This window comes from Nerophis ophidion, linkage group LG02 (genome assembly GCF_033978795.1).
Source record: "Nerophis ophidion isolate RoL-2023_Sa linkage group LG02, RoL_Noph_v1.0, whole genome shotgun sequence".
NCBI classification, from domain to species: domain Eukaryota; kingdom Metazoa; phylum Chordata; class Actinopteri; order Syngnathiformes; family Syngnathidae; genus Nerophis; species Nerophis ophidion.
The window spans coordinates 8,630,725-8,653,224 of NC_084612.1; the positions used below are offsets into that span (position 1 = coordinate 8,630,725).

Sequence of the window (22,500 nt, forward strand, 5' to 3'; positions counted from 1 at the left end):
AACTGCGGTACTTGCAAGGTGAAAAGCTTTTGAGGTACTACTTTGTTTCAAGATACATAAAAAATACTGTCTCTTAGATCAGACCAAAGTTTTTGTTTGTGCATAGTTGAATCACTCGTGAAATATCGACCTATGTCGGAAATGACATAGGTCAAAATTTCGGTGAGTGCTTTACGAACTAATACCACTTTTCCCAACTGGTTCCACGTACCTGCTTCTGCTCCTCCCCGAGACCGTCCCACATGGACGCCACTATCTTGGACACTTCCCCAAAGGTGGCGTTGGGGTTCTGGCCCTTGATGGCGGCCTGAGTGTCTCGGAAGAACAGCGCGTAAGCCGACACCGGCTTCTGGGGCTCGTTGGGGTCTTTTTTCTTCTTCTTCTTGGGAGTCTTGGGCTTCTTGGTGGGATCCACGGGCGCCGGACGCTTTTCGCCGACCACCTGAAACCCATGGACATGTGGTGAAAACGTGCCGATGCTCACAGTTCATACCAGGCGGAAAATAAGTACTTGATCCCTTGATAATTTTGTAAGGTCACGCCTAATAGATCAACCATTTTTATAGTTAGTTCATTGCAGGGATATTTCATTAAATTGTTTTGAGGGACACATTTCCAGAAAGCTAAGGACACTCTGACAAAATACTTTTTGATTTTAGGCTATTTATTTTATCAGAGTTGCTGGAATGCTCAGCTTTTGTCTTAAGCCCCACTTAAGTACTTTCAGTTTTTGGTTGACTAGTGCTACTAAAGCTGTAGTGTTTTGCATACTTACCAACCTTCAGACCTCCGATTTCGGGAGGTGGGGTGGGGGGGTGTTGTCGGGGGTGGGGCGTGTTTATGGGCGTGGTTAAGAGTCAAATATTTAATACATATATATATATATATATATATATATATATTAAATATGTATATGTATATATATATAAAATATATACAAATATATATATAATACTTGAATTCTAGCTATATATATTTTTATTTTATTACTATATATATATATATATGTATATATATATATATATACATATATATAAAAATACTTGAATTTCAGTGTTCATTTATTTACACATATACACACACATCTAAACATTGTTGAGTTAAGGGTTGAAATGTCCATCTTTGTTCTATTCTCTGTCACAATTTTTTTTAACCATATGCATGCACAGCTAGACTCTCTGGCAGAGAAGAAGTCTAGCAAAACTCCTATCCATTATGGACAACACCTCCCACCGACTACACACGGACCTTGCGGAGAGAATGAGCATGTTCAGTGGAAGGCTCAGACTCCCAAAATGTAACACGGAACGACACAGGAGGTCCTTCATACCGACAGCCATCCGACTGTATAATGCATATGTTCCTTGACTGCACTTAAATGTAGAATATATTTATATTATTCATATATTATATATTATACATATAATATATTATATATGTTATATTATTTATTATTATCATTGTTTATTGTGAGCGGACTGTGGTGCTAAATTAAATAAAGTACATTCTGTTCTACATTCTATTCTATGTACAGTAGATGGCAGTATTGTCCTGTTTAAGAGTGTCACAAGTTCACAACATTGGAGCTTACGGCAGACGAACCGCTTTACAGTAGACGAAAATGTGACTGCTGTTGTTGTGTGTTATTATTGGGCTGAGGGGACATTAATGAAACTGCCTAACAATAAACCCACATAAGAAACCAAGAACTCGCCCTCGATCATTCTACAGTTATACGTCATTGGGCAGGCTCGCTCTTTAAACTGTGGGAAAGCGGACGTGAAAACAGACTGTCGACACGTCACTCAGGTCCGCTTGGAGCTGGAGTGGGCGTGGCCTCCAGCTCTGCCTGAACTTCGGGAGATTTTCGGGAGAAAATTTGTCCCGGGAGGTTTTCGGGAGAGGCACTGAATTTCGGGAGTCTCACGGAAAATCCGGGAGGGTTGGCAAGTATGTTGTTTAGCCAGAAGTAAGCTAAATCAGAATAATGGCCTTCCTGAAGTCCTAACTTAAACGTGTGGACAATGCTCAAGAAAAAAGTCCATGTCAGAAAACCAACAAATTTAGCTGAACTGCACCAATTTTGTCAGGAGGAGTGGTCAAAAATTCAACCAGAAGCTTGTGGACGGCTACCAAAAGCGCCTTATTGCAGTCAAACTTGCCCTGAAATCGGTAGGTTGTGAGTTCAAACCCCGGCCGAGTCATACCAAAGACTATAAAAAAATGGGACCCATTGCCTCCCTGCTCGGCACTCAGCATCAAGGGTTGGAATTGGGGGTTAAATCACCGGGCGCGGCACCACTGCACCCCTCACATCAAGGGGATGGGTCGAATGCAGAGGACAAATTTCACCACACCTAGTGTGTGTGTGACGATCATTGGTACTTTAACTTTAAACAAATATTAACATTGCTGTATGTATACTTTTGAGCCAGGAGATTTGGTAACAGGGCTTCATGGTGGCAGAGGGGTTAGTGCGTCTGCCTCACAATCCGAAGTTCCTGCAGTCCTGGGTTCAAATCCAGGCTCGGGATCTTTCTGTGTGGAGTTTGCATGTTCTCCCCGTGAATGCGTGGGTTCCCTCCGGGTACTCCGGCTTCCTCCCACTTCCAAACACATGCACCTGGGGATAGGTTGATTGGCAACACTAAATTGGCCCTAGTGTGTGAATGTGAGTGTGAATGGTGTCTGTCTATCTGTGTTGGCCCTGCGATGAGGTGGCGACTTGTCCAGGGTGTACCCCGGCCTTCCGCCCGATTGTAGCTGAGATAGGCGCCAGCGCTGCCCCGCGACCCCAAAAGGGAATAAGCGGTAGAAAATGGATGGATGGATGGATGGTGTGAATGTGAGTGTGAATGGTGTCTGTCTATCTGTGTTGGCCCTGCGATGAGGTGGCGACTTGTCCAGGGTGTACCCCGGCCTTCCGCCCGATTGTAGCTGAGATAGGCGCCAGCGCTGCCCCGCGACCCCAAAAGGGAATAAGCGGTAGAAAATGGATGGATGGATGGATGGTGTGAATGTGAGTGTGAATGGTGTCTGTCTATCTGTGTTGGCCCTGCGATGAGGTGGCGACTTGTCCAGGGTGTACCCCGGCCTTCCGCCCGATTGTAGCTGAGATAGGCGCCAGCGCTGCCCCGCGACCCCAAAAGGGAATAAGCGGTAGAAAATGGATGGATGGATGGATGGTGTGAATGTGAGTGTGAATGTTGTCTGTCTATCTGTGTTGGCCCTGCGATGAGGTGGCGACTTGTCCAGGGTGTACCCCGCCTTCCGCCCGATTGTAGCTGAGATAGGCGCCAGCGCCCCCCCGCGACCCCAAAAGGGAATAAGCGGTAGAAAATGGATGGATGGATGGATGGTGTGAATGTGAGTGCGAATGTTGTCTGTCTATCTGTGTTGGCCCTGCGATGAGGTGGCGACTTGTCCAGGGTGTACACCGCCTTCCGCCCGATTGTAGCTGAGATAGGCGCCGGCGCCCCCCCGCGACCCCAAGAGGGAATAAGCGGTAGAAAATGGATGGATGGATGGATGGATGGTGTGAATGTGAGTGTGAATGTTGTCTGTCTATCTGTGTTGGCCCTGCGATGAGGTGGCGACTTGTCCAGGGTGTACCCCGCCTTCCGCCCGATTGTAGCTGAGGTAGGCGCCGGCGCCCCCCCGCGACCCCAAGAGGGAATAAGCGGTAGAAAATGGATGGATGGATGGATGGATGGTGTGAATGTGAGTGTGAATGTTGTCTGTCTATCTGTGTTGGCCCTGCGATGAGATGGCGACTTGTCCAGGGTGTACCCCGCCTTCCGCCCGATTGTAGCTGAGATAGGCGCCGGCGCCCCCCCGCGACCCCAAGAGGGAATAAGCGGTAGAAATGGATGGATGGATGGATGGATGGTGTGAATGTGAGTGTGAATGTTGTCTGTCTATCTGTGTTGGCCCTGCGATGAGGTGGCGACTTGTCCAGGGTGTACCCCGCCTTCCGCCCGATTGTAGCTGAGATAGGCGCCAGCGCCCCCCCGCGACCCCAAAAGGGAATAAGCGGTAGAAAATGGATGGATGGATGGATGGTGTGAATGTGAGTGTGAATGTTGTCTGTCTATCTGTGTTGGCCCTGCGATGAGGTGGCGACTTGTCCAGGGTGTACCCCGGCCTTCCGCCCGATTGTAGCTGAGATAGGCGCCAGCGCTGCCCCGCGACCCCAAAAGGGAATAAGCGGTAGAAAAAGGATGGATGGATGGATTTGGTAACATTGTCAGTAGACCCATAATAAATTCATAAAAGAACCAAACTTCATGAACGTTTTTTGTGACCAACAAAAAACATTAAAAAAAATAAGAGCTGTAGAAATTATTGGAAACTCAAGACAGCCATGACTTTATGTTCTTTATGTATGTCAACTTTTGACCACGACTGTGAATAGTCATGAAAATAAAGAAAACGCATTAAAATGAGAAGTGTCTTCACTTTTGGCCTGCACTGTACATGATGACTTCGGACTATTTCCTTACCCTGTGGCCGTCGTCCTGTTCGTCTTCGTTGATAGAGCTGGAAGGCGACGGCGTGGCCGACTTGCTGGCAGGCGGCGACGGCGAGGTGTGGGTGATGCTGTGTCCGCCCATGCTCAGGTTCAGCTGCGCGTTGAGGTGCGACTGGTTGATGGTGGTCAGCTGACTCCGCGAGATCAAGCCGTTGGGGCCGCTCATGTTGGCGATGGACTTCATCAGCATGGCCGGGTTGGCCGTGTACTGGCGGAGGTGGGCCGCTCCGACGCTCTGTCAGGATGACACCAGAGCATTGTTAATATGCTGACAACGTATCGATCCCACGCTTTCACGTCAACTCGGATGTTGCACTCGTACGACGCCGCACGTCTTTTTAAGGGGAAATGGGGTCATGCAGAGTGTTGTGCGGCAGATTGTCACAATGGCCGGCTTATACACGTCTTGATTACAAGCCATGGTGAATTATTTTGACTCCAGACACTGACACATACACACTTGACCCATTTGCCATTTTCTTTGTGTATGAACAATTGTAACATTCAGAAAAAAAATTTAACTATAAAAAACTACAATTGTTCTGACTATGGATGGCTTTTTTGCCGATATCCGATGTTCCGATATTGTCCAACTCTTAATTACCGATACCGATATATACAGTCGTGGAATTAACACATTATTATGCCTACTTTGGTTGTGATGCCCCGCTGGATGCATTAAAAAATGTAACAAGGTTTTCCAAAATAAATCAACTCAAGTTATGGAAGAAAGTGCCATATTTATTATTGAAGTCACAAAGTGCATTTTTTTTTTAACACGCCTCAAAATAGCAGCTTGGAATTTGGGACATGCGCATGAGGAGGTTGAGGTGGGCGGTAGGAGGTATCGGGGCGTGTATATTGTAGCGTCTCGGAAGAGTTAGTGCTGCAAGGGGTTCTGGGTCTTTGTTCTGTTGTGCTTATGTTGTGTTATGTTGCGGATGTTCCCCCGAAATGTGTCTGTCATTCTTGTTTGGTGTGGGTTGACAGTGTGGCGCATATTTGTAACAGTGTTAAAGTTGTCTATACGGCCACCCTCAGTGTGACCTGTATGGCTGTTGACCAAGTATGAATTGCATTCACTTGTGTTTGAAAAGCTGTAGATATTATGTGATGGGCGCGCAAAGCCAGTGCCTTTAAGGTTTATTGGCCCTCTGTACTTTTCCCTATGTCCGTGTACACAGCTGGCGTTTTAAAAAGTCATACATTTTACTTTTGAAACCGATACCGATAATTTTGAAACAGATACCGATAATTTCTGATAGTTAAATTTTTAAGCATATATTGGTCGATAATATCGGTAGTCCGATATTATCGGTAGTCCGATATAATCGGTCATCTCTAGTTGGGGGTAGGGGGTTAGCGCGTAGCGGGGGGTGTATATTGTCACGTTCTGGAAGAGATGGTTCTGCAAGGGGTTCTTGGTCTTTGTTCTGTTGTGCTTATGTTGTTATGATCCGATGGCCGGATCATTCCATATTCGTGTTTTGTTCCAATTTTGTATCATATTCTGTTGTTTGACGTCCTTGGTTCCGGTTTTAGTGTGTTTCTATAGCAACGTATTATTTTCACCTGCCGTGGTTTCCAGACGCACACCTGTTTTGCTAATCACCATCCTTATTCAAGCCAGCCCTTTCTGTTCATTCATTCTCGTATCCTAATTTGCCTTCGTGCAACAAGTGACGACTGCTTTATATGTATATTCTCGCTAGCTTACGCGCTACGCCTTTGTTTTTTCTTAGCTCTCATGCTAATTGTTTTGTATCCCCTTTTTGTGCGCTTGTGCAAAGTATAGTGTTTGTGGTTGTTTCCCTAGCTCACATGCTAGCTTCTTTTGTTTGCCTTTTTCTGCTTAGCACCAGTATTTTTGTTTTTAGCTTTTTATTAGTTTAATAAATCCTTTATTTCTTAACTCTCGCTGTGTTCTTGCCCGACGCATCCACGGAGGAACAAAATCCGGCATCGCTATGCCAAACAATTCTCATATATGTTGTGTTACGGTGCGGATGTTATCCCGAAATGTGTTTGTCATTTTTGTTTGGTGTGGGTTCACAGTGTGGCACATATTTGCAACAGTGTTAAAGTTGTTTATACGGCCACCCTCAGTGTGACCTGTATGGCTGTTGACCAAGTATGCGTGGCATTCACTCGTGTGTGTGAAAAGCCGTAGATATTATGTGACTGGGCCGTCGCGCAAAAGGCAGTGCCTTTAAGGTTTGTTGGCGCTCTGTACTTCACCCTACGTCCGTGTACACAGCGGCGTTTTAAAAAAGTCATACATTTTACTTTTTGAAACTGATACTGATAATTTTGAAACCGATACCGATAATTTCCGACATTACATTTTAAAGCATTTATCGGCCGATAAGTCTGATATTATCGGAAATCTCTAGTTCTTACCAATTGGTACCTGTTTGTATGTATTAAGTCCTGAAAATTGAAACCTGAAATGTTTACATATTGTAAAATACTTGACTAAAATGCAATAAAATACAGTGTGATCTTATCGGAGGACATTCAGATGTTAGCTAACTGTCCAGCTTTGCACAAGTAAAACAGAACTGTGTGGTTTGTTTTCCCATGGTGCAAAGCGATTGGAACGGACATGGCGTGAAGGTATCCATCCATCCATCCATTTTCTACCGCTTATTCCTTTTTGGGGTCGCGGGGGGCGCTGGCGCCTATCTCAGCTACAATCGGGCGGAAGGCGGGGTACACCCTGGACAAGTCGCCACCTCGTCGCAGGGCCAACACAGATAGACAGACAACATTCACACTCACATTCACACACTAGGGCCAATTTAGTGTTGCCAATCAACCTATCCCCAGGTGCATGTCTTTGGAAGTGGGAGGAAGCCGGAGTACCCGGAGGGAACCCACGCATTCACGGGGAGAACATGCAAACTCCACACAGGAAGTTCCCGAGCCTGGATTTGAACCCAGGACTGCAGGAACTTCGTATTGTGAGGCAGACGCACTAACCCCTCTGCCACCGTGAAGCCAGCGTGAAGGTAATTACACCTTTAATCTTAACTAAAAAATATTACAAAAACAAAGGGTATAAACAAAAGGCGCTCTCATTGGAGGTTCAAAACTTGGCTAGGAAAACAAAACTATTTAATATAACGTAAACTATGGACATGAAAACAAAACTTTAAAAGAGGGTGATAGAGGGTGTAGTTGGCTTAAATAGTGGTGCAGTGATTGACAGGTGCGTGAGTCCAAACAAATCAGGTGCGTGAGGTGTGAACACATAACAGGTGAACTGATTGGTAGGCGTGGTGACAAAAACAAACCAGGGTGCGCAAAAACAGGAACTAATGGAGTCAAAAACAAAACAGAACACAACTAAACAGAACATGATCACAAAGACATGACAGACTGCATGTATCGGAGATTTTATATGCAAGCCTATTTTTTTATCTTTTGAGAATTTCGGACCTTAGCCTTGGACTTAGATTTCCTTTTTAGCGTCATTCAAATTTGAACTTTACAGTACGGATAAGAACGGAATTTTGTTGCATTAGCTCATGGTGGTGCAGGATAAAAAAGCAATAAGGTGCAAATATAAATAAATAGATTACTGTACAGATAAATATATTGCACTTTTGCACATGCATCCATGTTTATGGATGTATGTTACATTGTCTTCATATTCCAGCGAGTTAATCCATTTTGGGGGGGGGGAATTGAGGTGATAATTATGATGCGTTAAAGAGTCTTATGGCCTGAGGGAAGAAGCTGTTACAGAACTTGGATGTTCAGATGCTTCAGGGGCTGTGGAACCTCTTTCTAGAGTCCAGCAGTGAAAACAGTCTTTGGTGGGGATGGGAGGAGTCTCTGCAGATTTTCTGAGCCCTGGTCAGGCAGCTGCTTTTTGCGATCTAAATATGATCTAAACCTATATCCAATATCAATATTGTGTAGCAGGGCTGTGTTCCGGGGCTTATATCATCTACTGCAATATAGTGAAAAAGGGCATTAGAGGCAGGGCGACTTTCAGCATTAGCTTCTTTATCCATGCTTGAACAATACACAAGCCTCTACCTTGTGCTCAAACTAATCACTGTTTAGTACATAACAATGGCGGTGTAGAGGAGAGATTGACAGGAGTGAAAAGAAAACCAAAGGCGACGTCAAATGAGAAAAAACCCCAAAGACAATAACCAAAAATAAAAATATATAATCCAGTGATCGTATGCAGAATGCTGGTGCAAGCACCTCACCCAGTGGTCTGTTCAGGGAAATAGATACATTGCAGTTCAGGGAAATTAATACATTGTATCATCTTTTCAGTAGAATTTCAATTCAGGCCGGGCATCTCTAAATGGGGTCATGAAAGAAAATAATTGCAAACCACTGCTGTGTAATAACTCCATGAATCAATTCCCAAAAGTTTTTTTTACGCTTTGCAAAACTCTTCTCGAAATTAAACCTGGAGTAGTCTACAGTAAAGTGGAGAAGGAACACCGTTCTTGAGGGATTCCTTAAAAGGAGCATTTGGTTTCTAAATGTACTGATTGGAGTTGCATTTCCTTCTAACAACAATAACATTTGGAAGAACAAAACATCTGGATCTTGAAAGAATGGTTCTCTTCCGAGAGATTACGTTTCGGGTTTATATGAGTACTTTAAAGGGTATTTGCTTTTTAAAAAGTATTTAGACATTTAGTTAAAAAAAAGAGTCTAAGTGAGATTCATACGTTTTTGAAAGAGCTGAGAAAAAAAGCTTCCTTTAAAGTGTATTTGTGAAGGACGATTGCATTTCATGACGTGAACGATAGGTTCTGGAAAAAATAAGTGGCTAGGAATTGACTGTTTTAGTGGGAGGCATTACATTTTTTGACAGGTCCTCCAAAATGAACATTTGTTTCTTGAAATAGGCTTCAAATGGAGCTTTAATGTTCAGATGTAACAACTTGTTGTTGAACCACTTTTCTTGAAATAACATTTGTTTGCTCAAAAAGTACCATTAAAGAAACTTCTAAAAGGCTCAAAGGACACTTTGATCTTGGAATGGATTTCAAACCACTTGTTTCTGGACAACTTTTCTTCAAAGAACATTTGTTTACTTTAAAAATGTCTACAAAGGAGCCTCTGAAAGACTGGGCTTATTATTTTCCCTGAAAGAGACTTCAAAGTCTTTTAGAAAGAAGAACTTGTTCTTGAGCGATTCTGCTTGAAGGAACATTTGCTTGCCCAGAAAGTCCTCAAGAGAAACTTCTGAAAGTTTTAACGGAACATTTGTTTCATCACAGAGTCTTAAAGAGGATTAATAAAGTCATGAGGAACAATGTGTTTTAGATAACTCTTCTTGACGGAACAGTTGGTTCCTAAAAAAGTCTTCAGAATAAACTTTGAAAGTCTTTAAGGAACATTGCTCCAAAAGGAATACTAGTCCTTTATACGGAACAGCGTGTTTTAGATGACTCTTCTTGAAAGAACATTTACTTCCTGAAAAAGTCTTCAGAATAAACTTTGAAAGTCTTTAAGGAACATTGCTCCAAAAGGAGTATTAGTCCTTAATAAGGAACAGCGTGTTTTAGATGACTCTTCATGAAGGAACAGTTGGTTCCTGAAAAAGTCTTTAAAATAACCTCTGAAAGTCTTTAAGGAACATTGCTCCAAAAGGAGTATTAGTCCTTTATAAGGAACAATGTGTTTTAGATGACTCTTCTTGAAAGAACATTTAGTTCCTGAAAAAGACTTCAGAAGAACCTTTGAAAGTCTTTAAGGAGCATTGCTCCAAAATAAATATTAGTATTTTATAAGGAACAACGTGTTTTAGACGACTCTTCTTGACGGATCATTTGGTTCCTAAAAAAGTCTTCAAAATAACCTTTGACAGTCATTAAGGAACGTTGCTCCAAAAGGAATATTAGTCTTTTATAAGGAACAACGTGTTTTAGACGACTCTTCTTGAAGGAACATTTAGTTCCTGAAAAAGTCTTCAGAAGAACTGGGTGTGAGTTTTCCTTGCCCTTATGTGGGCCTACCGAGGATGTCGTAGTGGTTTGTGTTGTGGTTTGTGCAGCCCTTTGAGACACTAGTGATTTAGGGCTATATAAGTAAACATTGATTGATTGAACGTTTGAAAGTCTTTAAGTAACATTGCCCTAAAAGGAATATTAGTGTTTTATAAGGAACAACGTGTTTAAGAAGACTCTTCTTAACGGAACAGTTGGTTTCCTAAAAAAGTCTTCAAAATAACCTTTGACAGTCTTTAAGGAACATTGCTCCAAAAGGAGTATTAGTCCTTTAGAACAAAGTGTTTTAGATGACTCTTCTTGAAAGAAAATTTAGTTCCTGAAAAAGTCTTCAAAAGTCTTTATGGAACATTGCCCCAAAAGGAGTATTAGTCCTTTATAAGGAACAACGTGTTTTAGATGACTCTTCATGAAGGAACAGTTGGTTCCTGAAAAAGTCTTTAAAATAACCTCTGAAAGTCTTTAAGGAACATTGCTCCAAAAGGAGTATTAGTCCTTTATAAGGAACAACGTGTGTTGGATGACTCCTCTTGAAAGAAAATTTAGTTCCTGAACAAGACTTCAGAAGAACCTTTTTGATTACCTTTCTTGAAGGAACATTTGGTTCTGGAAAAAGTCTTCAAAATAACCTTTGAAAGTCTTTAAGAAACGTTGCTCCAAAAGGAATATTACTATTTTATGAGGAACAATGTGTTTTAGTTGACTCTTCTTGAAAGAACATTTATTTCCTGAAAATGTCTTCAAATGAACCTTTGAAAGTCTTTACGGACTTTTAAAAGGAACAATGTGTTTTTAGATGAGTCTTTTTGAATGAACATTTGGTTACTGAAAATGTCTTCAAAAAACCTCTAAAATTCTTAAAGGAACATTGTTCCAAAAGGAATATTAGTCCGTTATAAGGAACAACGTGTTTTAGATGACTCTTGAAAGAACATTTAGTTCCTGAAAAAGTCTTCAGAAGAACCTTTGAAAGTCTTTAAGGAACATTGCCCCAAAAGGAGTATTAGTCTTTTATAAGAAACAACATGTTTTTGATTACCTTTCTTGAAGGAACATTTGGTTCTGGAAAAAATCTTCAAAATAACCTTTGAAGGTCTTTAAGGAACGTTGCTCCAAAAGGAATATTACTTTTTTATGAGGAACAATGTGTTTTAGTTGACTCTTCTTGAAAGAACATTTATTTCCTGAAAATGTCTTCAAATGAACCTTCGAAAGTCTTTACGGAACATTGCCCCAAAAGGACTATTAGACTTTTAAAAGGAACAATGTGTTTTTAGATGAGTCTTTTTGAATGAACATTTGGTTACTGAAAATGTCTTCAAAAAACCTCTAAAATTCTTAAAGGAACATTGAGACACTAGTGATTTAGGGCTATATAAGTAAACATTGATTGATTGAACGTTTGAAAGTCTTTAAGTAACATTGCCCTAAAAGGAATATTAGTGTTTTATAAGGAACAACGTGTTTAAGAAGACTCTTCTTAACGGAACAGTTGGTTCCTAAAAAAGTCTTCAAAATAACCTTTGACAGTCTTTAAGGAACATTGCTCCAAAAGGAGTATTAGTCCTTTAGAACAAAGTGTTTTAGATGACTCTTCTTGAAAGAAAATTTAGTTCCTGAAAAAGTCTTCAAAAGTTTTTATGGAACATTGCCCCAAAAGGAGTATTAGTCCTTTATAAGGAACAACGTGTTTTAGATGACTCTTCATGAAGGAACAGTTGGTTCCTGAAAAAGTCTTCAAAATAACCTCTGAAAGTCTTTAAGGAACATTGCTCCAAAAGGAGTATTAGTCCTTCATAAGGAACGTGTGTTAGATGACTCCTCTTGAAAGAACATTTAGTTCCTGAAAAAGACTTCAGAAGAACCTTTGAAAGTCTTTAAGGAACATTGCTCCAAAATAAATATTAGTATTTTATAAGGAACAACGTGTTTTAGACGACTCTTCTTGACGGAACATTTGGTTCCTAAAAAAGTCTTCAAAATAACCTTTGACAGTCATTAAGGAACGTTGCTCCAAAAGGAATATTAGTCTTTTATAAGGAACAACGTGTTTTAGATTACTCTTCTTGAAGGAACATTTAGTTCCTGAAAAAGTCTTCAGAAGAACTGGGTGTGAGTTTTCCTTGCCCTTATGTGGGCCTACCGAGGATGTCGTAGTGGTTTGTGTTGTGGTTTGTGCAGCCCTTTTAGACACTAGTGATTTAGGGCTATATAAGTAAACATTGATTGATTGAACGTTTGAAAGTCTTTAAGTAACATTGCTCCAAAAGGAATATTAGTGTTTTATAAGGAACAACGTGTTTAAGAAGACTCTTCTTAACGGAACAGTTGGTTCCTAAAAAAGTCTTCAAAATAACCTTTGACAGTCTTTAAGGAACATTGCTCCAAAAGGAGTATTAGTCCTTTAGAACAAAGTGTTTTAGATGACTCTTCTTGAAGGAAAATTTAGTTCCTGAAAAAGTCTTCAGAACAACCTTTGAAAGTCTTTATGGAACATTGCCCCTAAAGGAGTATTAATAAATAAATGATAAATGGGTTGTACTTGTATAGCGCTTTTCTACCTTCAAGGTACTCAAAGCGCTTTGACACTACTTCCACATTTACCCATTCACACACACATTCACACACTGATGGAGGGAGCTGCCATGCAAGGCGCCAACCAGCACCCATCAGGAGCAAGGGTGAAGTGTCTTGCTCAGGACACAACGGATGTGACGAGGTTGGTACTAGGTGGGATTTGAACCAGGGCCCCTCGGGTTGCGCACGGCCACTCTCCCACTGCGCCACGCCGTCCCAATTAGTCCCTATTAGTCCTTTATAAGGAACAACGTGTTTTAGATGACTCTTCATGGAGGAACAGTTGGTTCCTGAAAAAGTCTTCAAAATAACCTCTGAAAGTCTTTAAGGAACATTGCTCCAAAAGGAGTATTGGTCCTTTATAAGGAACACCGTGTGTTAGATGACTCCTCTTGAAAGAAAATTTAGTTCCTGAACAAGACTTCAGAAGAACCTTTGAAAGTTTTTAAGGAACATTGCTCCAAAATAAATATTAGTCTTTTATAAGGAATAGCGTGTTTTAGACGACTCTTCTTGACGGAACATTTGGTTCCTTAAAAAGTCTTCAAAATAACCTCTGAAAGTCTTTAAGGAACATTGCTCCAAAAGGAGTATTAGTCCTTCATAAGGAACAACGTGTGTTAGATGACTCCTCTTGAAAGAACATTTAGTTCCTGAACAAGCCTTCAGAAGAACCTTTGAAAGTTTTTAAGGAACATTGCTCCAAAATAAATATTAGTCTTTTATAAGGAACAACGTGTTTTAGACCAGTGGTCCCCAACCACTGGGCCGCGGCCGGTACCGGGCCATGGCCCAATTGGTACCGGGCCGCGGAAATTTTTTTCATTCATTTTTATTTAAAAAAAAAAAATATATATATATATATTTTTTTTTTTTTTATTAAATCAACATACAAAACACAATATACACTTACAATTGGTGCACCAACCACAAAAACCTCCCTTTTTCATGACAAAGGAAAAAAAAAAAAAAAAAGGATCCCCCCCCCCGGGCCGCGGGACAAATTATTGTCCGCGGATACAAAAAGGTTGGGGACCACTGTTTTAGACGACTCTTCTTGACGGAACATTTGGTTCCTACAAAAGTCTTCAAAATAACCTTTTAATGTCTTTAAGGAACGTTGCTCCAAAAGGAATATTATAGTCTCTTATAAGGACAACATGTTTTAGACGACTCTTCATGAAGGAACATTTAGTTCCTGATAAAGTCTTCAGAAGAACTGGGTGTGAGTTTTCCTTGCCCTTATGTGGGCCTACCGAGGATGTCGTAGTGGTTTGTGCAGCCCTTTGAGACACTAGTGATTTAGGGCTATATAAGTAAACATTGATTGATTGAACCTTTGAAAGTCTTTAAGTAACATTACTCCAAAAGGAATATTAGTGTTTTATAAGGAACAAAGTGTTTAAGATGACTCTTCTTAACGGAACAGTTGGTTCCTAAAAAAGTCTTCAAAATAATCTTTGACAGTCTTTAAGGAAGATTGCTCCAAAAGGAGTATTAGTCCGTTATAAGGAACAACGTGTTTTAGATGACTCTTGAAAGAACATTTAGTTCCTGAAAAAGTCTTCAGAAGAACCTTTGAAAATATTTAAGGAACATTGCCCCAAAAGGAGTATTAGTCTTTTATAAGAAACAACATGTTTTTGATTACCTTTCTTGAAGGAACATTTGGTTCTGGAAAAAGTCTTCAAAATAACCTTTGAAGGTCTTTAAGGAACGTTGCTCCAAAAGGAATATTACTTTTTTATGAGGAACAATGTGTTTTAGTTGACTCTTCTTGAAGGAACATTTATTTCCTGAAAATGTCTTCAAATGAACATTTGAAAGTCTTTACGGAACATTGCCCCAAAAGGACTATTAGTTTTTTATAAGGAACAATGTGTTTTTAGATGAGTCTTTTTGAATGAACATTTGGTTACTGAAAATTAGTCTTTTATAAGAAACAACATGTTTTTGATTACCTTTCTTGAAGGAACATTTGGTTCTGGAAAAAGTCTTCAACATAACCTTTGAAGGTCTTTAAGGAACGTTGCTCCAAAAGGAATATTACTTTTTTATGAGGAACAATGTGTTTTAGTTGACTCTTCTTGAAAGAACATTTATTTCCTGAAAATGTCTTCAAATGAACCTTTGAAAGTCTTTACGGAACATTGCCCCAAAAGGACTTTTAGACTTTTAAAAGGAACAATGTGTTTTTAGATGAGTCTTTTTGAATGAACATTTGGTTACTGAAAATGTCTTCAAAAAACCTCTAAAATTCTTAAAGGAACATTGTTCCAAAAGGAATATTAGTCCTTTATAAGGAACAACCTGTTTTAGATGACTCTTGAAGGAACATTTAGTTCCTGAAAAAGTCTTCAGAAGAACATTTGAAAGTCTTTAAGGAACATTGCCCCAAAAGGAGTATTAGTCTTTTATAAGAAACAACATGTTTTTGATTACCTTTCTTGAAGGAACATTTGGTTCTGGAAAAAGTCTTCAAAATAACCTTTGAAGGTCTTTAAGGAACGTTGCTCCAAAAGGAATATTACTTTTTTATGAGGAACAATGTGTTTTAGTTGACTCTTCTTGAAGGAACATTTATTTCCTGAAAATGTCTTCAAATGAACCTTTGAAAGTCTTTACGGAACATTGCCCCAAAAGGACTATTAGACTTTTAAAAGGAACAATGTGTTTTTAGATGAGTCTTTTTGAATGAACATTTGGTTACTGAAAATGTCTTCAAAAAACCTCTAAAATTCTTAAAGGAACATTGTTCCAAAAGGAATATTAGTCCTTTATAAGGAACAACCTGTTTTAGATGACTCTTGAAAGAACATTTAGTTCCTGAAAAAGTCTTCAGAAGAACCTTTGAAAGTCTTTACGGAACATTGCCCCAAAAGGACTATTAGACTTTTAAAAGGAACAATGTGTTTTTAGATGAGTCTTTTTGAATGAACATTTGGTTACTGAAAATGTCTTCAAAAAACCTCTAAAATTCTTAAAGGATCATTGTTCCAAAAGGAATATTAGTCCTTTATAAGGAACAACGTGTTTTAGATGACTCTTCATGAAGGAACAGTTGGTTCCCGAAAAAGTCTTTAAAGAAACCTCTGAAAGTCTTTAAAGAACATGGGGGAGGGCGTGTCGCTGTTGGAAGAGTGGTTGTGCCAGCAACCTGAGGGTTCCTGGTTCGATCCCCACCTTCTACCAACCCAGTCACGTCCGTTGTGTTCTTGAGCAAGACACCTCCTGATGAGTCGTGTTTATGGCCTTGCATGGCAGCTACCGCCATCAGTGTGTGAATGTGGAAATAGTGTCAAAGTACCTTGAAGGTAGAAAAGGGCTATACAAGCATAACCCATTTAACATTGTTCCAAAATCAATATTACTGTTTTATACGACTCGTCTTGAAGGAATAGCTAAGTGTTCACTGAGAAAGACTACAAAACATCTTGAAAAAGACCTCAAAGACAACAGTCGCTCAGAAAGAACACTTTGTCCTTGAGCAGCTTTTTCGAAAGGAATAACTGGTTGTTGAAAGAGTCCACTAGAAGGCAAACTGATTTGCACTGATTGCATTTGGAATGAAACTGCAAGGCTCTCTGAGATGTTTGACTGAGCAGATAGCTAAAATGGAAGAGAGACGACAGCCCAGAAAACAAGTGATGTGTTTCCTGTGAGTGAATCCATCTGATATTCAGAGGCACAAACTCAATCTTCCCTTAAATCAACACATCATAAACCAACGCATGAGGCTTTATTGAACACGCTTTGGAAGAATATTGTAACACCTTTTAAGGACTAGGACATATTGGATGTGTTGACCACCAGGATCTGGTATCATGAATACAATCTTTGGGGTGATGCAGTCAAGGTGGATTCAAATAATGAGTTTGACTTCCACCAGATGACAATTTTCATACCCGCCTGTTTTCAATGCCTCATTACTGGAAACCTGATGGCTTGCAGTAAAAAAAAAAAAAAAGAAAAAGGATGCACGCTGATTTCATTAGGCCATCTGCATGAGACATTTTGCTATTTGTCTGGAATATGCTGATTTTCCCATAATGCTCCATTAACAGTGTTGTTTTTATTGTTATATATATGTATGTATATATATATATATATATATATATATATATATATAGATACTTTAGTATGGGGAACACATATTCACCATTAATTAGTTCCTTATTAACATGCAAATTAGTAACATATTGGCTTTTAGTTAGTCATTATTCAGTATTTTTTAATGCCTTATTCTGCACGGCCCTATTATACAACCAGTAAGTCATTAACTAAGAGTCTTCCCTCAATAACCTCAGAATTATTGCTTATTAGCAACCCTAACCCTAACCCTAACCTTTATACTGTATATTCCCCTAGTGTCCAAATATTTCTAAATTAAGTCTTTGTTACTTTAAAAAGCAATTAAACACTGGGGAATATGTTCCCCATACTAAATTGTTACCATGTATACATATATATGCACACATATACATATATATATATATATATATATATATATATATAAATATATAGATATAGACATAAATATATATAGATATACATATACACACACATTCATATATATATATATATATATATATATATATATATATATACACACACACATATATATATAGATATGCATATATACACACACATACATATAGATATATATATATATACACACACACATATATATATAGATATGCATATATACACACACATACATATATACATATATATATATATATATATATATATATATATATATATATATATATATATATATATTTATATCTGCGATGAGGTGGCGACTTGTCCATGGTGTACACCGCCTCCTGCTGAGATAGTCACAAGCACCCCAAAGGGAATAAGAGGTAGAAAATGGATGGATATATAAATGATAAATGGGTTGTACTTGTATAGCGCTTTTCTACCTTCAAGGTACTCAAAGCGCTTTGACACTACTTCCACATTTACCCATTCACACACACATTCACACACTGATGGATGGAGCTGCCATGCAAGGCGCCAACCAGCACCCATCAGGAGCAAGGGTGAAGTGTCTTGCTCAGGACACAACGGACGAGACGAGGTTGGTACTAGGTGGGATTTGAACCAGGGCCCCTCGGGTTGCGGACGGCCACTCTGCCACTGCGCCACGCCGTCCCTATATATACAGATATTTGAGATCTTTTTTGATGTTACCATCTGAACATGATGAAAGGTGGCCCCAAATGAACAAAATAGTTTAGTATGTATTGCTGATATTTAGTAAAAAAAAAAAAAATAGTTGTTAGTTAATTTACAGGATACACCGTTTTAAAGTTGATACTTCCTAGGCATTAGCAATTCAGTGTGATTTGTGTGTGTGGGCTGTGTTTATTATGGGGGCTATGCTTATACTCAGGTCGCTATGCCGTTAACGAGTTTCATTCAGTCTTCATCAGTTTAATATTGTTCTACAAATGTACAAAAAAAAGGCGTCTGAGCTAAAAAGAAACTTTAAAAAATGTACACCCACAATATTGTGTTGTCAAATGATTAGTTCTACCCAGACTACTTCGGTTCTTGAAAGATTTGTTTTTTTCATTACCCGTCCATCCATTTTCTATACCATCTATTGTTCCTTTGCGTTGATATTATTAAGTACACATTATGGGTTTCTCTCTAAAACGGCATCCAGATAAGCCACGTAACTCCAATGTTGTAAACAAATTCACTATATAGTAAACAGTTTTAAAGATGATGGTACTGTGGAATTTCGGGTTGTTAGCATTCCAGTATCCTCTCCACAATGTTGTGTGGTTAGTGTTTGGGTTCTGGTAAGCTATGAAAAATTGTAGTTCCTGCTTTTTATCTGCATTATTATTTTTTAATGTTCTTCTAAACCAAGGATGTCAAACTCAAGGCCAGATCTGACCCGCGTAATATTATTATCTGGCCCAAAAACACCTGGAAATAATATGTGTCAATAAAGTACTTAAAATTTTCTCACTAAATGTAATGGATTTTTTTTCATTTTGACAGAAAAAATATATGTATTGCTTAAATTTGCATGCCTCTTTAAACTTTAATAGTATCCATTATTGCGGCAAATATTACAGTATGTTATCGTACATTCCAAACATGTTTTGGTCTAAATAAAGATAAATACGTAAATATCTGCTTGAATTATGATTTTACAGCAAACTACCCATCCAATTAATAACAATGACAATACCTTTACGGTGTTCTTTACAGCATATTACTGCAAATATAACAAAAAAACAACAATTTTTTGGCGTTAAAATTCTGTTGACAGAGCTGCCATGTTTTCTACCGTAAAATCTTGTTTTAACGTTGTATTACTGTAAATGAAAAACGATACATTTGTTTTTACAGTAAAAAAAACTGGCAGCTGAGTTGCCAGAATAAAGAAAATAACTTGTACTGTTTTTCCATTAAAAATATAATGTTGTAAAAACCAATGTAAATTTAATAGTAGAATTTTGGCAATTAGGCTGCCAACTTTTTCCATAAAAAAAACAAAAACAAAACAGTGGTACTGTTTTTATATTTACCGTAAAATGTTGTAAGAAAAAAAACAAAAAAGGATTTTACAGTATTATTTTGTAAATGTAATGTTTCCACTGTAAAATCAACATAAAACAATAAAATTATATATATATATATATATATGTCTCCTGATGATTGAGGGAACCCCTCATGAAACAGATCTGTAGAGATGAAGTAGTCTTGTGATTTTTTCCCACACCTACATATATATATATATATATAGATATATATATATATATATATAGATTGGCAACACTAAATTGGCCCTAGTGCGTGAATGTGAGTGTGAATGTTGTCTGTCTATCTGTGTTGGCCCTGCGATGAGGTGGCGACTTGTCCAGGGTGTACCCCGCCTTCCGCCCGATTGTAGCTGAGATAGGCGCCAGCGCCCCCCGTGACCACAAAAGGGAATAAGCGGTAGGAAATGGATGGATGGATTTATATATATATATATATATATATATATATATATATATATATATATATATATATAATTATTAATGAAATCCAGAGGAAAATTCATAAATTATTTGCTGTTAAAAGTGGCCCTCTGATGGCAGCCATAACCGCAACGTGGCCCTCAATGAAAATGAGTTTGACATCTCTGTTCTAAATTATGGTAAATGGGTTGTACTTGTATAGCGCTTTTCTACCTTCAAGGTACTCAAAGCGCTTTGACACTACTTCCACATTTACCCATTCACACACACTTTCACACACTGATGGCAGGAGCTGTCTAGCAAGGCCCCTAACCACGACCCATCAGGAGCAAGGGTGAAGTGTCTTGCTCAAGGATGGTAGAAGTTGGGGATTGAACCAGGAATCCTCAGGTTCCTGGCATGGCCACTCTTCCAACCGTGCCTCGTCGTCCCCAAACAAATATATAGTACCAACTTAAAAATTAAATTGCGTTACGTAGGTGTGCCAAAGTACACACCACAATGTTGTGTGGTGAGTGTTTCTGTTCTTACAGTTTTGCAGCTTAAGAAGTTTCTCTGACATTATTATTGTTTATTATTATTTTTTAAATGGTTTACTAAGTATTTACCAAATAAAACCAAACTTTCAGGATGTGTAAAAATAGTGTCCAGCCAATAGCTTTCCAGTGCTGCTCCACCATGTTGTGTTTTCAATGTCTATGTTGTGGGAAATTACGCGACTTAACATTGTTCTCTGCTTTTACTCGGTTCTAAAACATGTTCAGATAAACGCTTCTCAGCTGGAAGGATTTACATTGCACAGAAACTCCACAATGTTGTGTAATCAACTTTTTATAATCCAGGAAGCTCACATTAAGACATTTCTTTGCATTACGCATTTTTATACACACAAAAATGTTTCCTATGTGAAAAATGATGTGACATTATGAAAACATTTCGGCCTTTACCTTGCCGTTGCCACTCCACAAGGTTGTGTGGTCAATGTTCATGCCCAAAGCTACATAGCTTAATTCTATACAGTCGGCTTCATTTTTCATGTTACTGCATTTATATAATCAGATTATTAATTTTAACTGACTACGAATGTCCAACCGCACTTTCCGCCGGTTTTAATTCTCCACTGATCGTAGTAACAACTAAAGAGTGCATCAGCCCTTTTTGCAAGACGGTGTTTGATTGGAATGAAGGCGCAAAGATAACAGCTACTAATGACGCACTTGTCAAAGCATCATCTTGTTGCCTTGAGTGAGAGCGAATGCAAAAAGCTGTCACGCTCCCACCCGCCTCATTTGCATTTTGATTGCGGCATTGTCGGCACTCCCTCTGGATATTTTGATAGTCATCGTAAATCTGCAAATAAGTCCTTATCAGGAGCTCACAGCCAGCCAGATGTGCTTTGAGCTGTAATCTATCTAATCAATACATGGTCATTCTGTTTGTATGTTTTTCTTTCGCAGGGCAACAGTCACAGTTAATATTGCGAGCATCCTTGACAAACATATGCAATGTGTCACTTGAAATAGTACCACTTGGACGACGTATTCAAAAAGGGGAACATTTCTATCAGCACAATTTTGAAAATCAAGACAACATTTCCTGCAATTTCTACACAAAATTTTACCTTTAGATATATTCTCATCTACCAACCTCTTAAGTTAAAGTTAAAGTACCAATGATAGTCACACACACACTAGGTGTGGTGAAATGTGTCCTCTGCATTTGACCCATCCCCTTTTTCACCCCCTGGGAGGTGAGGGGAGTAGTGAGCAGCAGCAGTGGCCGCGCTCGTGAATCATGTTTGGTGATTTAACCCCCAATTCCAACCCTTGATGCTGAGTGCCAAGCAGGGAGGTAATGGGTCCCATTTTTATAGTCTTTGGTATGACTCGGCCTGGGTTTGAACTCACAACCTACCCATCTCAGGGTTGGACACTCTGACCTGTCCCACGTACATAGTATGTTTAGCTTTTTAAAGTTGGTAATTTACTAACATAACTATCATTGAAAATATACCGTAAAATTCAATAACATGCATGCAAAGAACTTGGAAAGTGTTTCCCATTTGGCAACTCTCTTCTGTAGCCACGCTCTCTCCGGAAATATACAACGGTCACACCAAAAATATACCTTCTCGCTGGTTACAAGGGGTATACGGTATACCCGTATTAGTATAGTACCGGGATACTAATAAATCATATTCGGTACTATACAGCCCCTAAAAATTACCGGCCCCCCCACCCATTGGCGTTGTCATGCTTTAAGACACTGTTAGCTAGCTAGCGGCTAATGAAAATCCATAGTCTGGTAGCTCCTTCTAAATCATGAATCCTTGTCTCCATGGAGACAAGTCAAGGACATTTGCTTCAAGAATCATCCCTGTAGGACCCCTTGGATCTCGACTTCCCGCTTGGACACA

General features: G+C 39.3%; 1 protein-coding gene across 1 annotated transcript in view; it reads right to left on the reverse strand.

Moving 5' to 3' along the window:
- tox3 (TOX high mobility group box family member 3) overlaps window positions 1-22,500 on the reverse strand; it is a 196,345-nt gene that overhangs the window by 5,346 nt on the left and 168,499 nt on the right. Inside the window, exons 4-5 of the mRNA XM_061922170.1 lie at window positions 4,503-4,766; window positions 212-442 (exon numbers count right to left, since the gene is read on the reverse strand). Of these exons, the coding sequence (XP_061778154.1) occupies window positions 212-442; window positions 4,503-4,766 (495 nt within the window). The remainder of the gene's footprint in view (window positions 1-211; window positions 443-4,502; window positions 4,767-22,500) is intronic.